The following is a 20,777-nucleotide window of genomic DNA, read 5'->3' on the forward strand; positions in this document are numbered from 1 at the left end:
GGCGCCATGGTCTGTGCTGAGCCCTCTCCCCACTGAGGCCAGGGCCCCAGGCTGCCCTGCCTGGGCTCCACCAAGCAAAGCCCACAGCAGGCCTTTCCTGGGACTGACCCCGTGCGGTCTTCACGTTGTCCCCCAGCTCCTGAGTCCTGGCCTCTCGGTCACCGAACCACAGCCACTCCAGTCAGTGTTCCCAGCAGCCTTAGGAATTTCTCTGCCTGCTGCAGGCAGGAAACATTTTTCAAAGCCTTTATTTCTTCCTGGACTTTGCACCTAAGACAAACTACAGCCGACCCCAGAAAACCCTTGGGCCTGAGTCACCGGCTTCCGGTCCTCCCTGCATTAACAGGTAACACAGCCAGCTTGGGCTCAGCAGGGTCCCTCCTCAGGCCCCCCTCTTCCTGTGCTGGGCCACACACATTTTGACTGTGTGAGGGAGGGTTTGCAAACAACTATCCCAGCAGCCCCCTGCATCAGGGGTGTGGGGAACCTGGCCTCGGGGCAGATCAGCAAAGCCCTCTGGCAGCTGTCTTTCTAAACACTTAAGTATAGTTGATTTACAACGTTAATTTCTGCTCTACAGCAAAGTGATTCAGTTATATATATATATATATATATATATATATATATATATATCTCCTTTTTTGTATTTTCCATTATGGTTTATCATAGGATATTGAATCTAGTTCCTGTGCTGTTCAGTAGGACCTAGTTGTTGATGCCTTCTGTATATAATGCTTTGCGTCTGCTAATCCCAAACTCCCAGTTTACCCCTCCCCCACAGCCCTCCCCCGTGGCAACCACAGGTCTGTGCTCTGAGTCCGTTTCATAGATACGCTCATTTGTGTCGTATTTTAGATTCCACATATAAGTGATATCATATGGTATTTGTCCTTCTGTGTCTGACTTCACTTAGTACGATAATCTCTAGGTCCACCTGTGTTGCTGAGTTCTTTTTCATGGCTGAGTAATATTCCATTGTATGTATGTTCCACATGTTCTTTATCCATCCGTCCATGGACGTTTAGGTTGTTTCCATGTCTTGGCTATTGTAAATAGTGCTGCTGTGAACATAGGGGTGCATGTATCTTTTTGAATTATAGATTTTTTTGGATATATACCCAGGAATGGGATTACTGGGTCATATGGCAACTCTGTTTAGTTTTTGAGGAACCTCCATACTGTTCTCCATAGTGACTGTACCAATTTACATTCCCACCAACAGTGTAGGAGGGTTCCCTTTTCTCCACACCCTCTGCAGCATTGTTTGTAGACTTTTTGATGATGGCCATTCTGACGAGGTGAGGTGGTACCTCAATGTAGTTTTGATTTGCATTTCTCTAATAATTAGCATCTTTTCATGTGCCTATTGGCCATTTGTATATCTTTGGAGAAATGTCTCTTTATGTCTTCTGCCCATTTTTTGATTGGGTTGTTTGTTTGTTTTTTGATATTGAGCTGTATGAGCTGTTTGTATATTTTGGAAATTAAGCCCTTGTTGGTCACATCATTTGTGAATATTTTCTCCCAGTCTGTAGGTTGTTTCATCGATGGTTTCCTTTGCTTTGCAAAAGCTTATTAAGTTTGATTAGGTCCCATTTGTTTATTTTTGCTTTTATTTCTGTTGCCTTGGGAGACTGACCTAAGAAAACATTGGTATGATTTATGTCAGAGAATGTTTTGCCCATGTTCTCTTTTAGGAGTTGTATGGTGTCATGTCTTATATTTAAGTAAGTCTTTAAGCCATTTTGAGTTTATTTTTGGGTATGGTGTGAGGGTGTGTTCTAACTTCATTGATTTGCATGCGGCTGTCCAGCTTTCCCAGCACCACTTGCTGAAGAGATTGTCTTTTTTCCGCTGTATATTCTTGCCTCCTTTGTTGAAGATTAATTGACCATAGGTGAGTGGGTTTATTTCTGGGCTGTCTGTTCTGTTCCACTGATCCATATGTCCGTTGCTGTGCCAATACCATGTTGTTTTAATTACTGTAGCTTTGTAGTATTGTCTGAAGTCTGGGAGGGTTAGGCCTCCTGCTTTCTTTTTCCTCAGGATTGCTTTGGCTATTCTCGGTCTTTTGTGGTTCCATATAAATTTTAGGATTATTTGTTCCAGTTCTGTGAAAAATCAGACAGCTGTCTTATTCCTGGCATTGTGTTCCCGTCCTTCCAGTCCAGCTTAGTGGCACTTAAGTGCTTAACGAATGGGAACACACCTACTCCATTTGACAGAACAGGAAAACTAAGGCCCAGCAAGGGCTGGACCCAGGCTCAGGTACTAAGTAGGGTAGGACAGGGGTTGGCAGGTGGCCACAGCACAGCTTCCTGCAGGGGTTCTTTCCCTCTGAGACATGAGTGCCCCAAGTAACCAGGGAATCAGCTCTGGGTTCTCTTCCTGGTCCTAAATGGGCTCCTCCCCAGCTCTGAACTTTGGGTAACCCTCTATCAATCAGGAGCCATGAGGCCAAGGTCATTGTTAACAAGTGTTTATTGTTAATAAAACCATAGTACATTTACAATAAGTGACAACATTAATATATAGTTACAGTATCGTACAATATTACAGCAATAAAATAACGCCTATTCCTTTGTACATCCAGCTCAAGCAGCTAGTTGAAAATATTTTCCACGGTTGCAAGCCCCCAGGGGTTTTTCAAGGTGACCGAAGTGACACCTCCTAAAGTGCCTGGGGCTTCTGGTGAATAAATAGTTTCTAAGGTACGGCCAGACAGCTGAAGGCGACATCCAGCACAAGCTGTCCAGGAGGTGCCTCCAGTGTCTGGCCCATAAATACGACAAGGGTCTAGGCCCAACGATGTGTTTCCACCCCAGGAGAGCCTGGAGCCTGCAGAATGTCAGGGGCAGGTAGGTAGCGGGGAAGGAGGAGAAGGGCCTCCTGTCCCAGTCCTTCCCTTCCACCCATGCCCCGTCCTTTAAATCCCCAAGACCCGCAGTTCCCGGTAGGAAGTGTGGGCCCTGCTCTCCAATCCAAATTTTTCATTGGAGAAACTGGACCAGGGGGGCCGTTTAGGGCTCTGCCTCTGGAGCCCACAGAGGCAGCCTAATTCTAGGCTTGGGATTTCAGCATCGACCCTGAAAACAGCAGCAACAAAAGCCGAGGCCACCAGGCTCCTCCACTGTACCCCACGCCACTCTTGGCTCAGACCAAAAGCGTTAAAGGCGTTCAGGGGAACTAACTAACTGCCTTCTGCCAACCACTCTCTGAGCAGGACGGCGACTCCCCCCGCACCGGCCCGACCCCGACCCCAGAGGAGGCCAGACACCAAGAGAACGGACTCCAAGTGACCCTCTGTGCGTGATCCCCGGCCCCCTGGAGGCCCCCATCAAGTCTTTCAAAGGCACAGCCCTGAATAAGTTCAGGGTTTGGGCAGCCTTTCGGAGGTGACATTGAGGGAAAATACCAAGTTTTGACTGAAATGGCCCGGGGCCCAGACAGAACATACATTCTGTACACTCCTAAGGATGCCCACACCCCCGAAGAGCCCCAGTTTGGACAGTCTGAGCTGCCTGAGGCCCCAGGGGGAGGGCACGAGCTGAAGCTGTGTGGAACAGAGCTGAATCAGGATCACGTGAGGGCGAGTGCATGGCGGCCCTCGAGGTGCGGGTGGTAGGTGTCGGGGAGGGGTTGGGGGAAGAGCCACCTTTTGGCCACACCTGCCCTTGGCCCATCACTGGTTGAGCCAGTGGTTAGTTCTGGGCTTGCCCAGGTCTGGCTCCAAGAGGGCCTGTGACCAGCCTCCACCCAGCAGGGCCTCAGCGTGCCCACAGGCCCCAGCTACATGCTGGCCCAGACACCCCGGGAAGCACTTGCTCCCGGCCCTTCCCACCCGCTAGGATGCCTGGTGACAGAGCCTGGCCCAGAGCCAGCCATCCCCCAACCTCACACACGTGAGGTGACGTAGAGAGAGTGCACGCGCTCTGCCAGGGTGCTCTGCAGGTCCTGCAGGGGGTCCAGGCCCTGCACTTTGCTGCTGCGGCTGTAGATGAGCTGCCGGAAGGAGTCCTGCTCGAGCAGGGCCTTCATGTGCTTGAGGAAGAAGCCCTCACAGAACAGGGCCAGTTCGGGGGCGCTGTGGATCTGTGGGGCAGGGAGAGGGAGGGGGGGTGAGACCCACTGTGTCAGCACAGCCCTGCCTGAAACCTCCCCCTACCCTCACCTCCAAATAGTACCCATGGGCTAAGGCCCAGCTTCAAGCCTCAACCTGGGGGAGGCATGTCCTATCTCTTGGGGCGACTGGCCCCTTATCTGAATTCCTTCCATAAGCCTCTCCTTGGGGTTAGACTGATCGGGGTTCAAATCCCAGCCGTGCCACCAGGAACATCCCTGAAATCTTGTTCTTGGCCTATGTCCCGCTGGTGATGGCTTGTTGAATGCCAGCCATCCCTACTGGATTGGCAGCTCCCTCACTAAGGGCAGGGACTGCCCACTGTGGTATGTCCAGCACAAGGCCCAGCACACGAGTGTTCACCTGGTAAACGCTCAGTAACTATTTTAGGTCAACAAATATGGAGTGCCCGCTCTGGGCCAGGTGCTGGGCACAGGCCTCGAGGCCCAGGTCTGCGATGCTGTCTCAGAGCTGATGTCCCAGTTCAGGAAGACAGGGAAGCCAAGGAACCAACCAGGCCAGGAAACCACAGACTGTGGTCAGTGCTGTGAGGACGTGAGAGTGGGTGAAGGGGCAGAGAGGTGTGTGACTTGGGGGAGGCCTGGGGAAACCAACAGGGCTTGGGAAGAGCTTTACTGGAGGGGAGGGGACAGTGATCGCAGGAGTTCTGCGGTGGGAATGAGTTGAGGGACGAGGGCCGCGTGGCTGGGTGAAGGCAGCGGGGCGGCATCGGAAGGGGAGATGTGGACAGGGTCCTGGGGCCCACGTAATGGGCGACAGATAAGGGCTGGATTTTATTTAGTTTGCAGTGGAAAACCTTTGGAGGGTTTACGTAGGGGAGTGACACGGTCTTTACACTTTTCCAAGAGTCTTGTGGATTGCAGGGTGAAAGCCAGGAAGTGTGGAGGCCAGGGCAGCACTTGTCCACGAGAGGGGACAATGGAGATGGAGGGAAGGGGAGGGACTGCTGATGTGTTTCAGGAGCGTTTCTAGATGTGGCAGGTGACCATGGCGTTTGCTGAGAGGAGGAAGAATAAGGAGGGCCGTGCCGGGAAGCAAATCAAGTAGTGCCTGGGGAGCTGATTTGACTCAGAGAGGCTCAGCTCCTTGGCCCAGGTCTCACAGCCTGGCGCAGCATGGCTGGGATGGGAACTGAGATCCACCCGGCTCACAGCTCAGCTCCCAGGCTGCGATGCTGCCCCACTGGGCAGCAGTGACGCCAGGCCCCAGAGAGACTTAACAGTGCCCTTCAGAGCTGCCTGGCCACCTGCATTTTCTAGCCAGGCCACAGTGGAGCAGAGTGTGTGTTGGGAGGCAGCCGGCGGGCATCAGGGGTCCTCACCTTGGCATACTTGTAGGTGTTCACGGCGCTCTCCACGCTCAGGGTCTGGGAGCACAGGATCTCGCAGTGCCGCTGCAGGGCGTCCAGCTGGAACAAGCTGGCAGCTGACAGCAGCTGGCAGGAGGCAAAGGAGGCCGTGGGTATGCATGGCCAGGTCTGCGGCCCAGGCATCACGGAACAGACAGCTGCTTTGTGCTGTGTGCTCCGCTTCCTCCCGACCTCCAGGGCCCTCCCGTGCTGCCAGTCAAGTCTGGCGGCCTAGATTTATTTCTACTCTAGGCTCTCTACGCACTGGCTGGGACACCTCGGGCGGCACCGGATGGGTGACAGACGCTGCTTGGGATTTCTGACGTCAGGAGGCCTTCAGCTACAAGCTGCCTGCTCATCTACTAGCCAGGTGCACGGCCAGCAGCGAGTCCGTTCTCTGAGCAGTGACCTGGTGAGGGGAGGGCCTCGCTGCCTTCTGACCCTCCTGGGCCTTCCGTCCTCAGGGGTGGCCCTTTCTAACCCCGAGGTGTGGCCCGGGAGGCTGGGCTCCGTGGGTGCACAATTTCCCACACTCTCTTGGAACGGCGCTTCCCGTCGCCAGAAGAGCAAGGACCAGCAGGGAACCAGGAGGTCCTTGCAGAAGCCACCTTCCTTCCCTCCTCATCTCTCCAAGTGCTGTGTTTCTGAGAGCGGGGTTGAGACCTGGAAGATGTCGCAGGCCGGGGACGCAGGCATGGCGGGACTGGGGGCCAGGCTCATAGCCTCCCTGCTCCTCCCCCTGGGGCCGGGTAGACCGGCCAGGTCCTCACCTCCAGGATGTCGCCCGTGGGGATGTCCATGGATTCTGTTCCCCCGTAGTACAGATACTGCATCATCATCTGTAGGGAGGAGAGGCCCGGTGTGAGTGCCAGATGGACCCACAGCACCGAAGTCTTCACCCGGCAGCCCTGGAGTGCCACTCCAGCCGCTGCCGGCCTCCTGGTGCCCCCTGACCTCTGTTAGCTGACGTCTGCACCTCCCCCGACTCTCGTCAGACATTTTTGTGTTTTCCCTGGAATGCGTGTGGCAAGCTTCCTTCCACAGAGTGGTTTCACTTCAATCCTCACGACAGACCTGTGAGCCCAGGAGGGCAGATACTACTCACAGCTGGGGAAACTGAGGCCAGGGAGGGGGGCTGATCCCCCTCCCCAGAAGCCTTCCAGCTCACCACCAGGCACCATGCGGCTCGTTTCTCCTTTTACCGAAATTCTAAGTCCAGGGCTGGGAGGTGGGGCTCTGAGGGGGCGACTGTCTGACGGGCCACCCTCAGGATCCCAACTCCTGACCTCCCTGTCGGCGCTAGGCCTCCACGTGGAGGTGACAGCCAGATCCCGACTCCCTCCTGGAAAGTAAGTTGCAGAGCTGGGACAGGGATCTGGTCCAGAGGTCACCTTGCTGACCAGCCCAGGACCTTCAGGATTCTTGGGAGCAGAGGGCCCTGGGACGCCACATGAGGTGGCCTGTGGGGAGGGAGGCTACATTTAGTTCCGCTGAGGTCTGAGTTACAAGCTCTGCCATCATGCTGGACACTGGGGAGTTTCCCAGTTGGAAAAAGAAAAATGATTCTCCCTGGTTGGCTGAAGAAACGGCCCCAGCAAGGAGCTGGCAAGTGTGTAAGTAAACATGGCTCCAGCCAGCACAGTCAGGCTCTGTTAGGACTGGCCCCCAGGCTGGAAGCGGCACCAGAGGGAAGGAGCCCAACCTGGGGGAGGGGGGGAGGGGGGAGGGGGGAGGGCCCACCAGCCTCATCCAGGCCCAAGGCCTGTCCAGGAGACATCAGTCTCTCCCCTTCAGAGGAGCGGGGGCCCCCGAAGGCCTTCCCCAGCCCCTGCTGGAGCTCACATGGCGATCCTACAGTTACACACACGTGTCCACGTGTCCCACGGCTCCAGGAGGTACCGGGCCCACGCCTGGCTTCCTCTGCCATCCCCATGCAGCTGAGTGGGTGCTGAGCACAGCACCAGCAGGACAGCCCCGGGCGCCCAGGGCTGGGAGTGGGGTAGGTCACATCTGCAGGGATTCTTTGCTAAGGGGCCTCAGGGCGGCCCCTAGGTGAGAAGGGGCCCAGGGACGGAGGCTGGGAGACAGGTGACAGCCTGCAGCTCCCCTTCCTGGCCTGGAAGGCAGCCTCCCGCTGCACCTGCTAGCTGGTTGTGGCCAGGCCCAGGCATCTTCCTGAGGTCACCTGAATGCACACCAGTCCACAGGAGTCAGAGCAGAACCGCCCTTTTGGAGGCTGGCTGAGGGAGCTGGGCTGCTGGCGGGCAGCCTGTGGGGCTGGACTGGCCGCCCTGTGAGCAGCTGTCAGGACCGGCTGCAGGGGCTGCCAGGCTTCCCCCTGCCCAGAGTGGGCCACCAGGAATGTGACCACAGGGAGGCCACTGATGCTGCAGGGACAGGCCTGGGGTCAAGAGCCACGTCACAATGGCAGGGCTCTCCCCCAAAGGCCTGGGTTTAGTCGGCAGTGACCTTGGCAAGTGTCTAGACCGGTGCTAATGCAATAGCCACTGGCCATGTGTGGCTTTTGAGCATTTGAAACGTGGCTGCTCTGAATTAACACGTGTTGTGTCAAAAGTTGATTTTGAACACTTAGTGTGAAAAAAAGAATTAAAACATTTCATTAGTTTTTTATATGTTGAAATGATACTATTTTGGCTATATTAAGTTAAATAATATTAAAATTCATTTCACCTGTTCCTTTTTGTTTCTGTGGCTACTAAGCGATTCTAAATTACCTGTGTGGCCTGCATTATCTTTCTATTGGATGATAGCACTGCTTAGATCTCCTTGGGCCTCTGTTTCCTGTTCTAGAAAACAAATAATGATCGCCATTTCTCTTCATGCTGTGAGAGCCAATGAGATGTTTGGGGGCTGCTCTGAAACTTTTAGGCTTTTTTAGGGAGCACCGGCCCTGGATTGATGGCTTCGGGCTCCCCCCAGTGATGGCAGAGCTCTGTCCCCAGAGGACCCATGGGGCGAGGCCAGAGGCTAATATGCCCAGGCTCACGTGTGCCCCGACGTTAGACCTGTTGTCCCCGTCTACCCTCGTGACAACCCCGAGAAGTCATCAAGGGCTGCCCAGCCTGTCCTGGAACAGGCATCCTCCCCTGCCGAGTGAATGCAGCCTTGATGGCAGTGGTCACCCGAGCCACACGTTTGCCCTTGCTCCCCACCCTCGCGACTCCCGCCCAATCCCTTCTGCCCCTCTCAGACCCACCTCCTGTGTCAGAGCCTGACCCCACCTCATGCTCCAACTCACCTGGACTCTGGGCTTCTTAGCCAAGTAAGTTTCTAGAGCTGCTCCTCTCCCCAGTGAGTTTGGCTCAAGGGACAGGGGAAAACGGGGAGGGGAGACACCCTATGCCAGACCCTGGGTCTCCCACCCCGATGAGTCGCCGAGTTTCCATCCACTCTCCCCTCGCCCCTTCCCTCCATCCTGCTGCCACTGCCTGGTCACCATTCATCACTAGCTGGATTCTCAACAGCCTCCTATCTGGTCCCCTGGCTGCCAGCCACGCCCCCTCCGGTCCCTTCCTCACCCTCCAGAGTGAGTGAGGTACTGCAAACTGGACAAGCATTCCACACATCCTAAGATTGAATCCTGGCTCAGTCACTTCTCAGCTTGTGACCTTAGACAAGTTACCAAACTCCTCTGTGCCTGTGACCCCTCATCTACCAAGAGGGGATAACAAGCCTGTACCTCCTGGGACTGTGCTGTGAAGCTTAACTGAAGAACAGGGGCAAAGCACTTGGAACCACGCCTGGCTAAGTGTCTGTGATGATGGTGGCCTCCTAGTAGCTTCCATCTGTCCTTGGGTTAAAGCTCAGGCCCTTCATGCTATGGCTCTTGGGCGCAGCTTCAGCCTCATTCTGGATGTTCTTCTGAATCGCTGCCGCGACTAGGCCAGAGGGCATTTCCTGAACAGGTCGTGGTCTCTGGCTTTCAGACCCTGCATGCACTTCCTTCCTCTACCTGGAGCTCCCGATACCTGGCTGGCTGCCCTCGTCCTCCAAGAAACTTCCTCCTCCGCAGTGTTGGGTTAGATGCCCCGTTCTGCTCTCCCAGTGCCTTCCCCATCACACCTATACCATTAATTCATAACCCTGTCTCGTGGAGGGCAGGGTCCCTGTCCCGTTTACCGCTGTCTCCACGGTACCCGTAAGTGACTAAATGCTAAATAAATGACTACAGGGAACATGAGAGAGGGACTAAACCCTTGTAGATGGTGGCTCCTAATGCTTCTGTGAGGCTGTGATCTCTCCCGTTAAGTCACAAGCCTGTCCTGTGCAAGGCCAGGTCCTGGACCCACCCACCAGCTGCCTCTTGGCCTCAGTCTCAGCCCCTGAGGGTCATGCCTGCAGCCTGGAGATCACTGGAGAAAGGAGCTCCCCACCGGGGCTCAGCGTAGACCCCAGCCAGCCTCCTCCTGCAGACCCCGCCTGCTGATGGCCAGCCTGTGGAGTTTCCATTACGCAACCTCTGAGGTTCTCGGAAGCTTAGAGATCGAAAGCCCTGACCTTGATCTTCCACACCCAGGATGGGCTCACCATAGCCTTTTCTGCTTGGCCGGCATGGCTGGGGTCTGATGCTCGGGAGGAGTGACTGACTGACACCAGCGCACGCGCACGTCACCCTCCACCCACCGGGGTCTTGTCAAAATGTGGGGTGTCTGGGGTAGGGCCTGAGGTTCTGCATTCCCAACAAGCACGCGGGCAATGTCTGTACTCTGGGAGCTCACTCCGGGGAGCAAGGACTCACATGCTGCACGTGTGCTGTACGCCTGTCCTTACACATCCATCAGTCTGCCCAGACCCCTCACCCGGTGGTTAGAGCTCAGGGCCCACGAGACAGGCTCTGAAGCTACAAAGTCACAATGGAATGGCTACCTTTGCCTGGGAAAAACCTAGATGCTCCAACCTGACCACTGAGATTCAGCAAAACACAGAAGGCACTGGGGACGGAGGGGAAGATTATGACCGACTCACGGCTGCTCCCGCCCAGACGGACAAGCCAGGGTGGGACTCCTGGGGGGAGGGGGCATCCCTTGAGAAGCATGCAGCAGTGAGGTCCACATACCTGAAAAATGTGGTACTTCATGTCACCGATCTCAATGGTTTTGCTGCTGTCGCCATCTTGCTCTGATTTATTGGTCATCAGTGTCTTGAACCTGGAGCCAAGGAGATGAGACAGGACGGGGCTTGAACGTGACTTTCACTCCATGGCCGTGTGGCAACGGCACCGTCCACCACCTGACTGGCCACCAGGACACAGGAGCATTTTAGAAATTACTGCCGTGCTCTCAAAATAATTCTCGGCGAGTGACGTTTTACATCGTCCAGACGGCTGGGCTGGGCCCCTTCTGTCCCTGCTGCCCCCCAGATGAGTGACTGTGATGCCTGCGGCTGGAAAACTGACTTTTGTGCCAGAACATTTATGTTTTCTAATAATCAAAGGCAGCAAGTTGGCCAGAAAGGATACAGCCTCAGAGCTCCTCCTGGAGAACTCTGGGTCCCATCTTGACTGTCCCTCTATCAACTTGTCCCATGCCCGCCGTGGGGCGGATGGGCCCTCCGCGCTCCGTGACCTCCCTGTGGGGGGCAGAGGCTCTTCTCCAGCCTGTCCATCACCTTGTATCCACATGAAGCTGCCCAGCCTCCCGGCAGCTGAGACTTCATTATCCGGGTTGCCTACCTGTTAGAAGCTGTCACCAGCAGGACTTTATGTGCATAAAACAGCTTTCCTTCCACAAGGAAGGTCACATCCGACATCTCCTTGTTGTTCAAAAAGTGAGGATCTGCCAGTAGGGAAGGAGAGGGGGTGACTGAGGAGCCTGCCCCCAGGGGTTTCTTACATGTGTGGTGGGGGCAGATGGGGTGGGGAATGTGGAGAGCAGAGAAACTGAGGCCAGGCCATGGCACTTGGAAAGGGGAAGGAGGACAAAGAGGAGAGGGAGAGGAAAAGGGGAGGGGGAAGGGAGAGCAAAAGGGGAGGGAGAGGAGGGGGGCAGGGGAGGGCAGGGGAGGGGAGGGAGGGCAGGGGAGGGCAGGGGAGGGCAGGGGAGGGGAGGAGAGGGGAGGGGATGGGAGGGCAGGGCAGGGGAGGGGAGGGAGGGCAGGGGAGGGGAGGGGAGGGAGGGCAGGGGAGGGGAGGAGGGCAGGGGAGGGGAGGGGAGGGAGGGCAGGGGAGGGGAGGGGAGGGAGGGCAGGGGAGGGCAGGGGAGGGGAGGGAGGGCAGGGGAGGGGAGGGGAGGGAGGGCAGGGGAGGGCAGGGGAGGGGAGGGAGGGCAGGGAAGGGCAGGGGAGGGGAGGGAGGGCAGGGGAGGGCAGGGGAGGGGAGGGAGGGCAGGGGAGGGGAGGGGAGGGAGGGCAGGGGAGGGGAGGGGAGGGAGGGCAGGGGAGGGGAGGGGATGGAGGGCAGGGGAGGGGAGGGAGGGCAGGGGAGGGGAGGGAGGGCAGGGGAGGGGAGGGGAGGGAGGGCAGGGGAGGGGAGGGGAGGGGAGGGGAGGGAGGGGAGGGGAGGGAGGGCAGGGGAGGGGAGGGGGGGAGGGGAGGGGAGGGGGGGAGGGGAAGGGATGGGAGGGCAGGGGAGGGGAGGGAGGCCTGGCAAGCGCGGGTGGCCGGTGGGGAAGGCCTCACCTAGCCTGGCCGGCAGGGTCTTGCGGAGCTCAGGGATGCTGGGAATAGGGCTGCTGCCGTAGCAGTGCATGAAGATGGCAGCCAGCTGCTGGATGACAGAGTCGTTCTGTGGGGGGAGAGGCAGGGAGGGGCCATGAGCTCAACCCCCCATCCTGTGGCCGTCTGTTTACAGCTCCTGCTACATCGGGCCAACTTCAGAAGTCCAGGCCAGGATCAGAGCAGCTGCTGCCTTTTGCTCCTCCTGGAGGTGGCCTGGTGAGGGAGGCCTGTCCCTTCAACACTGATTCCCCAAATCGCTCTTTTGGCCGGGCTCCAGCCCAGACAAATCCACGGCCTCTGCAGCCAGGCGGTGCACGTTTGCGTGTGGGGTGGGCAACCACCCGCGTGCGTGAAGGTGCCTGTGTCCATCTGTCCGTGGGAGGGGTTGTCCCTGTGTCTGTCTTCCTATGCGTCCGTCTCCGTGTCCGTCCCATGGTCTGCTGGGGCCGCGGGCTCTGGAGCCTGGGTTCTCTGAGCTTGGGGCAGGGACCTGCCCGGAGACACTCACCTTGCTGGTCTTGAGGATGTCGAACATGAGCTGCAAGCCCTCGGTCACCAGCTCCTCGTTGTATTCCTCCTCCTTGATGGAGCCGAAATCCCGCAGGAGGCTCTGCACCACCGAGTACCGAGACTGGGAGAAGGACGTCCTCAGAGACTCGATCCAGACGTGCAGCTTCCAGGGGACGCCTGGGCCCGGGCAGGGGAAGGGCAGCAGTCACCCCTGGGCAGAGCGCTCCCTGCGGGGGCCACCGAGCCCGCCTCCCGATGAACCCCTTCCTGGCAGGCTCTCTTGCGACGCGCCCAGTGTCTGCAGAGCAGGGGGCAGCCCCCAGCCCCCTCGGTGTAGCCAGTAAGCAAAGCTTCCGTTCACCCTGACGGGCCTCCCTGAGAGATCAGAGGGCGCCCGGGTTCGTGTCAGATGAGGTGGAGGAATGCCTCCGGACCAAGTGCAGGAAGCCCAAGCTCTGAAAATCCACAGCTCAGCCTGGGGACTTTCAAACGCAATCCCAGCACCCACACTGGCCCGACTCCTTGTTGGGCCCTGGACTGACTTACTGGAGGAGGACCCATTATAATTACGAGGGGTAGCCCGAGAGACTCGGATACCCGGAGGATATGCAGGGTGCTTGGGGACGCAGGGGCTCCCTGCCTGTCTAGAAGCTGAAATCAACCCTGTCCTATCGCCCAGCTCACTGGTCTGTTTGTGCACATCCAGTGCCACGTAATTACTGTTTACCAGCTCCCTGGAGTGTGTCGGTGGGCCCGCAGAGCAATTTACAGCTACTTTGTAAAGATCACGACAAAAACTAGTGATGTTTCTGATAACCAGAGGGATTGCTTCTTACTCCCCCACCTCACCATGGGTTCAAAAAGGACCGATGGCATTCCCTACCCCCACGACGACGTGCGTAACGTTAGCATCCCCTGGTCGACCCGACTGTATGTAGGAGCCCATTTCACAGAGAAGAACGCTGAGGCTGGCTTGCCACAGCAGGGCCACGTGGCCTCCCGCTGCCTTGGCCCCGCGCCGGGCGCTCGTGTGTCACGGCCCCTGGGAGAGTCATCGTGCACTGAGTGCTGACGGTGAGCGGGCACTGGGCTCCGGGCTGCACGTGGCGACGCCACATTCATGGGGAGTCAGCAGCGCCAGCGAACGTGGCAGGGCTAGGCTCGCACCCAGGTCTGTCTGTCTGACCAGCCTCCCGGGAGGGAAGGAGAGGTCGGCAGGCTTGCAGACCCAAGGAGGTGGGGAGGTTGGCTGAGGGACTGGAGAGCATCTAGTTGACCAGAAATGTAGACCCCTAGTGCTACAGATGCTCCCAGAGCTACACATCCCGGGACTTGACCAGGGAGGTCGGGGGACCTGAGGGCACAGGGCTGGGGTGAGGCTCAGGGCAGCTGAGGACTGTCTGAGGCTCAGGGCAGCTCCGGTCCTGGCTGTCAGTCACCAGGCCTGGGGGAATTGAGCCCCGCCCTACGCTCAGCTACCTGGCCCTCTCCTGGCCCGAGGAGCAGCAGAGCCTGTGTGTGGTGAGCGTGTGTGTGTGTGTGTGCGTGCGTGTGCACCCGTACGCTGCAAGGTCTCACCTAGTGCCTGCAGCTCCATGGTGATGTCCACGTAGCCGTGCTCCGCGCTGTAGTACATGGCCTCCTGGAGGGCCTTGGTGCGCGTCCGGCTCAGCCTCACGGTCCCCTCGCTGCCACTGCCCTGGCTCGACGCGTCGCTTTCCTCCACACCCCTCAGCCAGGATCTCCTCCAGGGACAGCACGTCTGCTTTGGCCCTGCTTGCGGCTGCGTCAGGAGCTTCCTCAGGACGCTTCCTGTGGGTAAAGGCACGCAGGGTGATGCCTGAGGCTCCCGCCACGGACGGCGCCTGCCGAGCTGCCTTCTGGCGGCCCGTGGTCCAGATGGGCAGCTACGGGGCATCTGCGGGCACAAAGGGCTCACGGTCTTCCCCTCCCAGGCAGGCTGGGCCAGGGTTCCCAGCGACCCCCATCCCTGGCCACCTGGGGAGTAAGGGGACGGTGCAGGAGACCTCTCCCTTCTGCCTTCCATGTAGTGACGAGAAGTCGTGGGCTTTGAGACCAAGCAGGTTCTGCCATCCTGTGTGATCTCGGATAGGTTGTTCTACCTCTCTGAGCCCTGACGGCTTTGTCACCTGTAGGACAGGGCATCAGATCATGCTCTCCCGGTTGACGCAAGGCCAAGGAGATGACATCGAATGCAGAGCCTGATACCTAGCAGTCCTCCTAATGGCGGCCAACCTGACACATGTAAACGTGTCGAGACGTAGGACATGCTTATACTCACTTTCCCTCCATCAATAAGAAAAGCGGAAACCGCATTTTTATACTGAATTCATTAACATACGCAGATGTGTAGACACTGGATGCTTGACGGAGCGTATTCCCGCCGACCGCTGCATTTAACCTGAGCAATCCCATGAACCTCGCCGTTCGTCGGCGATGACCACGTCTTGCTCACGGTCACTCTGAGCAGGATGAAGACTCAGACCCAGAGCTTCAAGCCCCAGGCTCGTTCTGTCACAGCCCGTAGGCTGGGGCTCTGGGCAGGCTGCAGCAGGGCCAGGCCCACAGGTCACCTGGGGCTGAGCCTCCTCCCAGCGGCCCTGGCCACCCCTCCCCCACCCCTCCCCCTACTGTGTGATGGAGGCCCGGCAGGGACCCCCTCGAGGGACCTGGGTCATCCCGCTGTAGGTCTGCCAGTTCAGCAATTGACAGAGCACCCGGTCTGGCGGGAGCCAGCACATGACGGTGAGCGCCCACCGTGCCCACCCAAGGGAGCCCGTGTTCCAGAGAGAGAGTGGGAAGCCGATGAGCAGGGGGCAACTCCACGCGGGGTGAAGAGGCCATGGAGGGGGGGGAACGCAGGCACTGGGCGGGGTAGAGAGGCCTGGAGGCCGTGCCCTGCGAGGTGGTGCCTGAGGGCAGGGCTGGTGGAGATGGGTGAGAGCGGCGGGCCGGGCGCAGAAGGCGAGGGGAAGCACGCTAGGGAGTGGGCCACAGCAAGGGCACAGTCTGGGCTTGAGGACGGGAAGCAGGTGTCCCGCCTGCCCTCTCTACCTTCTGCTCACCTCTTCCCTGTCTCCCTCTGCCCCCTGAGCTGCCTAACGGCTCTGCTCTCAGCCCTGCCCTCTCGCAGCCCCGGCCCCCGCAAAGCAAGGTCCACCATCCGCTCCTGGAGCGAGACGCGATCTCCTGCAGAGCCACCAGTGGCATCTTCGTGGTGGAGCTGCCTGCTGTGTGGAAGCCTCTAGCGCCCCAGGCCACTGCAGGCACCGGAGAAGCACCCCAGGCATGGGAAGGGATGGGGTCCTGGGTGGCTGCAGGGTGGAGAGCCTCACGGGGGAATGGGAGGGCCTGCTCCAGTCCCACGTCTGCCAGGAAATGACCGTAGGACCTCTAAGCAACCCAGCGTCTCCGGGCTTCCAACATCTGGGGCCCCCGTGCTGCCTGAAGCCCCGTCTTTCCGGCTGGTGTGCGTGCAGCCATCCCCAGCCCCCACCTCTGGAAGGACCTCCAGGCCTAGTTCTTCTGCTGAGAGCCTGCTTCACACCCCACAGCACATGGGGCAGGAACCCCGGGCGGGTACCTGTGGCCATGGGCGGCTGAGTGGCTGAAGCAGTTCATATCCTCGTGGAGGGAGGAGGCCATGCCGTTGGTTTCGAGCATGCTGAGGAGGGGGTCGGCGCCCCGGCTGAGCAGCAAGCTGACCAGCTCGTAGTTCCCTGAAAGACAAGGTGGACCGAGGATGCTTCCACTGCCCGTGTCACTGCCCCTCTGCTGGGCCTGCCTGGGCAGCGAGTGTGGCAGAAACACTGACGATGGGGTGAAGGGGAGCCCCTGGGACCCAGAAGGAGGGGCTTCAAGGCTCGCCACAGTGATCTGCGTGTGCAGCTCAGCCAGGCTGGGTGACACCGTGGGGAGGAGCAGGTGGACCCGTGCGGCAGTAGGGGACCCTCACTGGGCAGGGCAGCGGTGTACCTACCGGCTGCAGAAGCCAGCTGCAGGGGTGTCTCCGCATAGCTGTCCTCGCCACCGGTCACTGCCGAGCCCTCCACGTGGGCACCGGCATCCAGCAGCAACTACCAGGGCACAGGGAGGACACTTCAGGTGGTAGGGAGTGTCTGGGCACGTGCAGGGAGGCTTTGGGGAGGACACTCAGGTGGCAGGGAGTGTCTGGGCATGTGCAGGGAGGCTTTGGGGAGGGGCCTGTAGTTCCCTCCTGTGGCACGTGGTAGGGAGTGTCTGGGCACGTGCAGGGAGGCTTTGGGGAGGACACTCAGGTGGTAGGGAGTGTCTGGGCACGTGCAGGGAGGCTTTGGGGAGGGGCCTGTAGTTCCTTCCTGTGGCAGGTGGCAGGGAGTGTCTGGGCACGTGCAGGGAGGCTTTGGGGAGGGGCCTGTAGTTCCCTCCTGTGGCAAGGACCCGCTCACCCGGCAGGCAACCAGAATTTTAGAACTCCTGGTTACCTTCAGGGCTCTAAGTGTCTAGACTCTTCACCTCCACTCCTGTGGCCTTGGACCAAGCCCCTAAGCTATAGGGCCCTCTGAGCTATTTCTCCCTTTCAAAGTTTCCTACAAACTGGCTGCAGTAATCTTTGTAAGAACTCACACAGATGAGCAGAAGAGAAGGCACCACCCTCCCAATCAACCGGGGGAAACTGGGGCTCTGGAGGCAGCAGAGGTAGTGGGAACAGCAGAGGTGTTAGAGCTGAGTGCCAGTGCTAGCCACAGACCAGTGGGTGACCTGGGGCAGGTACCTCAACTCCCCAAACCTCAGTCTTCCTCATCTGGAAAATGCAAAAGAGGCCCGCCTTGCAGCCTTGCTGGGGATGAAGTGAAACGGTGCTCACCTCTCCATAGGGGCTCAATAACTAGTGGCTTTTAGGGCTCTCATCAGAGAGGTTCGGTGAGCTACCCAAGGCTGGGAAGTGTGGGGCTGGGGCAGAACCTCACTGTCTGGGACACCAGGTGGCCTCTCCCCATTCTAGCAAGGGCAAGTCTTGCAGGGGACAGATGGGGCAGGGCTAACAGATACCAAGCAGTTCCAGCTGAGCCGGCCGGCTTTGCCTTGGGGCAGGGGTGCGTCTGCTTCACCGAGAGGTGACTTCAGCTCCATCTCACCTTTCCTGACCGGCTGCTCTGGAGGGAGCCGCCTTCCAACCCTCCCAGGTTTCCGGAGACCAAAGCCCCCTCAGAGCCCGTGCTTGGCCGGCTAAGGCAACACCGCGGCCCCGCCACCTGGAGACCAGGTCCGAGGGGCCCAGGCTGACCTCTCAGCCTCCCCACAGCGTGGAGCATGGGGGCGGCTGTCGGTAGGAGGCTCCCGTCAGGCAGAAAGGGCATTGTTGCCTGAGCCAGTGTGCCAAGGTGGAAGAGGAAGAGGCCTGCCCGTCAGGGTGAAAATGGGCACCAATCCAGGTGAGTCCAGGGCACAGCCCTGCAGGCCAGTCTGGGCTAGCGTGGAACTCTACTCAGGGCCTTAGGAGGACGCGCACCAAAAAGCAGGCAGAATGTGGCAGTCAGCCCACTGACCACCATTTACTGCATCCCTCCTATAGGCCAGGCCTGGGTGCACAGCGATGACTAGGCCGGACATGACCCCTGCTCTCAAAGGCCCCACAATCTAGCAGACAGCAAGGCTGGAATACGAACTCCCAGGAAGGAGTCTGGAATCCTGTGGGCCTGTGGCCTGAGGAGTGAAGGAGTCTGGGAGCCGAGTGGCAGTGTCCCCATGCCTCATCCACGGCTTGCACTTCTAGGCCTGAACCCCCTCCTCACGCCGGCCACAGCTACTGGGACCAAGGTGGGCACAGTGTGCCTTGGCTTGACAGGCGAGCTGTGCCAATCTGAGTCCTCTTTCAGGAACTGGGGAGCTGAGAGACTACGCCTGCTACCAGGGAGGGGCAGAACCGGAAGGACAGCATGCTGTATAGAGCCGGCAGAACTCATGAGGCAGTAAAAACAGCTAAGAATTGGAAAGATTACTGGAGGAGAGAAACGGAGCACACCTGCACAGATTCCAGATTCCAGCACACCCCAGGACTCACCCACAGATGCAGAGACGCCAGGCAGGCCTGGTACTACTTGGGCCTGTGTCTTGCTCCCTAAAATTCTCACATGTATCCTCACACTGAAGCCTGCTCCTGGAGGCAGACCAGGTGGGTCTTTGCTGACCAAGTGAGCTAGCGTTAACTAGCGCCTCTGGTGTCTGACTCCAGGCTGCTGCTCACACAGGTAAGGCTGGGGATACGCCTGGGGCTCAACCCACCCATCAAGCTGAGGGCATGCTGCATACCTGGCAGGAGCTCACCTGGACCACAGAGATGTGTCCATGTAGGACAGCAAATGTCAGTGAGGTCCAGTGCCGGCTGTCAGGGTGGATGGAGGGGTGCCTGGGAGAGTTGCTTGGAACCTGGAAAAATAGCACAAATGATCAGTGTTTCCTAGGTCAGTGACATTCCTGGGCAGGTGACACAGCCACCTGAGCTAAGGGGAGCCCTGCAGGGATGGTGACTAGGAGTCAACTCAAGAGCTTTCTACATTCGATTGGCAATGTCTGCCTGGAGTACCCTGTGGAAAAGGCTCAAAAGGATGTTCAATTAGTGATGTCTGCCCTGGGCAGAGAGACGGCAGAGAGGGAACACTTTATGCCTCAGAGGGAGGTAGAGCCAGAAGTATCTGGGGATGGTGGGGATGGCTGGGGATTAGGTTGATAAAAGGGGAAAGGTGCTACAGTAACAGAATTACGGCCATTCTCTCTGCTCGACTCCCCTCTGAGCTCACTTCCTCTCTGACAGGAAGTTCAAATCTTGAGGAAAAACCCTCTTTGCTAACTGTGATCTCTGTGCATCTTGCGTCTTCAGTCCTCTGAGACACGTCTAGTTGTCCACAGCATCACAGCCAGCATGGATGACGAAGACCTTGGGGTGTTCTCTTGCTGGGTTAGGAGCCCGGTGCAGCCCTTGGGGGCTTTCTCACCTGGATGTCCAAGTTTGCTCCAGCATCAATTAACATCTGGACCATCGCTTCATCCCCAGCAGCACAGGCATACATCAGCGGCGTCATACCCTACATGAACCAAAGGCAGATGCTAAACTGTCTGCAAACAGAACATGACGACACGTGTTCCATAGGAGCCTCTGCCCCAGGAACCAGATCCAGGTCTTCCTGCTTGACCAGCTGCTCATCCTGAACAGTCCTGTGTCTTGTGCTAAACAAGACAACCTGCCCCTCCTAGGCCCACTGGACGGATGACACCTGAAGGATGAGGAGGGGACATTTCCATGAGCACTACAGGTCGCCAGAAGGGCAAAGGGCACAGGCCCCATGGCCAGACTCCGGTGCAAAGGCTACTTCTGCTGTAAACTTTGTATAACTTACTTGTACTCCTCTGTGGCTCAGTTTCTTTATCTTTAAAATGGGAATAACAACAGTATCTACCTCATTAGGTTGTTGTAAAGAGTCTGAGTTACTATGTATAAAGTGCTTAGTACAGCTAACTAAGGATAAGCTAACTAATTAAAATAACACAACACTATCACTGCTACTATGTTACACTGCCACATCCAAACCCACCCCAGGCCCTGTGCTGGTAAATCACCGTGTGAAGTGACTTACATGCATCGTCTCATTTAATGACCATACCATCCTTATTAGGGAGGTTCTGTTATTGTCCTCACTTCACAGACGAGGAGCAGAGAAGGGTATTAACTTGCCCAACAGTCACACGGTAAGTAAGAGGATGAACTCAGCTGGAACCCAGGTCTGCCTCAGCTGCGAAGCTCTCCCCTGAGGCATCTCACGGAGGGTGGAGAGGTTGACTTTAACATCTCGTGCTGTGAGCAGTTCTGAGCTTTTCTGAAAGCTGAGGCCCAATCCCTCCCTGAGTTTAGGTGGGCGATTAACGGAGCTGCCTCCCTGGCGGGGAATCTCCTCGGTGGCCAGTAATAGCAAAGGCAACGGTGGAAAGTGTTATTCCACAGCTGGATGCTGGCAAGCGTTTGTCTGGAGCCCCGCGATGTTACTTATTAGGTTATCTGTGTGTAGACAAGATCTCCTTACCTCATAAATCCTTGCCTAGTGCCCA

General features: G+C 57.7%; 1 protein-coding gene across 1 annotated transcript in view; it reads right to left on the reverse strand.

Annotated features, from left to right (window-relative positions):
• Nucleotides 1-2,463: 2,463 nt before the first annotated feature.
• ABTB2 (ankyrin repeat and BTB domain containing 2) overlaps nucleotides 2,464-20,777 on the reverse strand; it is a 183,208-nt gene continuing 164,894 nt past the window's right edge. Inside the window, 15 exon segments of the mRNA XM_032640937.1 lie at nucleotides 2,464-4,092; nucleotides 5,463-5,576; nucleotides 6,260-6,328; nucleotides 10,567-10,657; nucleotides 11,182-11,284; nucleotides 12,126-12,231; nucleotides 12,673-12,851; nucleotides 14,253-14,403; nucleotides 14,405-14,449; nucleotides 14,452-14,482; nucleotides 15,750-15,752; nucleotides 16,279-16,414; nucleotides 16,675-16,771; nucleotides 19,002-19,103; nucleotides 19,670-19,759. Of these exon segments, the coding sequence (XP_032496828.1) occupies nucleotides 3,895-4,092; nucleotides 5,463-5,576; nucleotides 6,260-6,328; nucleotides 10,567-10,657; nucleotides 11,182-11,284; nucleotides 12,126-12,231; nucleotides 12,673-12,851; nucleotides 14,253-14,403; nucleotides 14,405-14,449; nucleotides 14,452-14,482; nucleotides 15,750-15,752; nucleotides 16,279-16,414; nucleotides 16,675-16,771; nucleotides 19,002-19,103; nucleotides 19,670-19,759 (1,515 nt within the window). The 3' untranslated portion in view covers nucleotides 2,464-3,894.

The sequence above is a fragment of the Phocoena sinus genome, chromosome 8, assembly GCF_008692025.1.
Source record: "Phocoena sinus isolate mPhoSin1 chromosome 8, mPhoSin1.pri, whole genome shotgun sequence".
NCBI lineage: Eukaryota > Metazoa > Chordata > Mammalia > Artiodactyla > Phocoenidae > Phocoena > Phocoena sinus.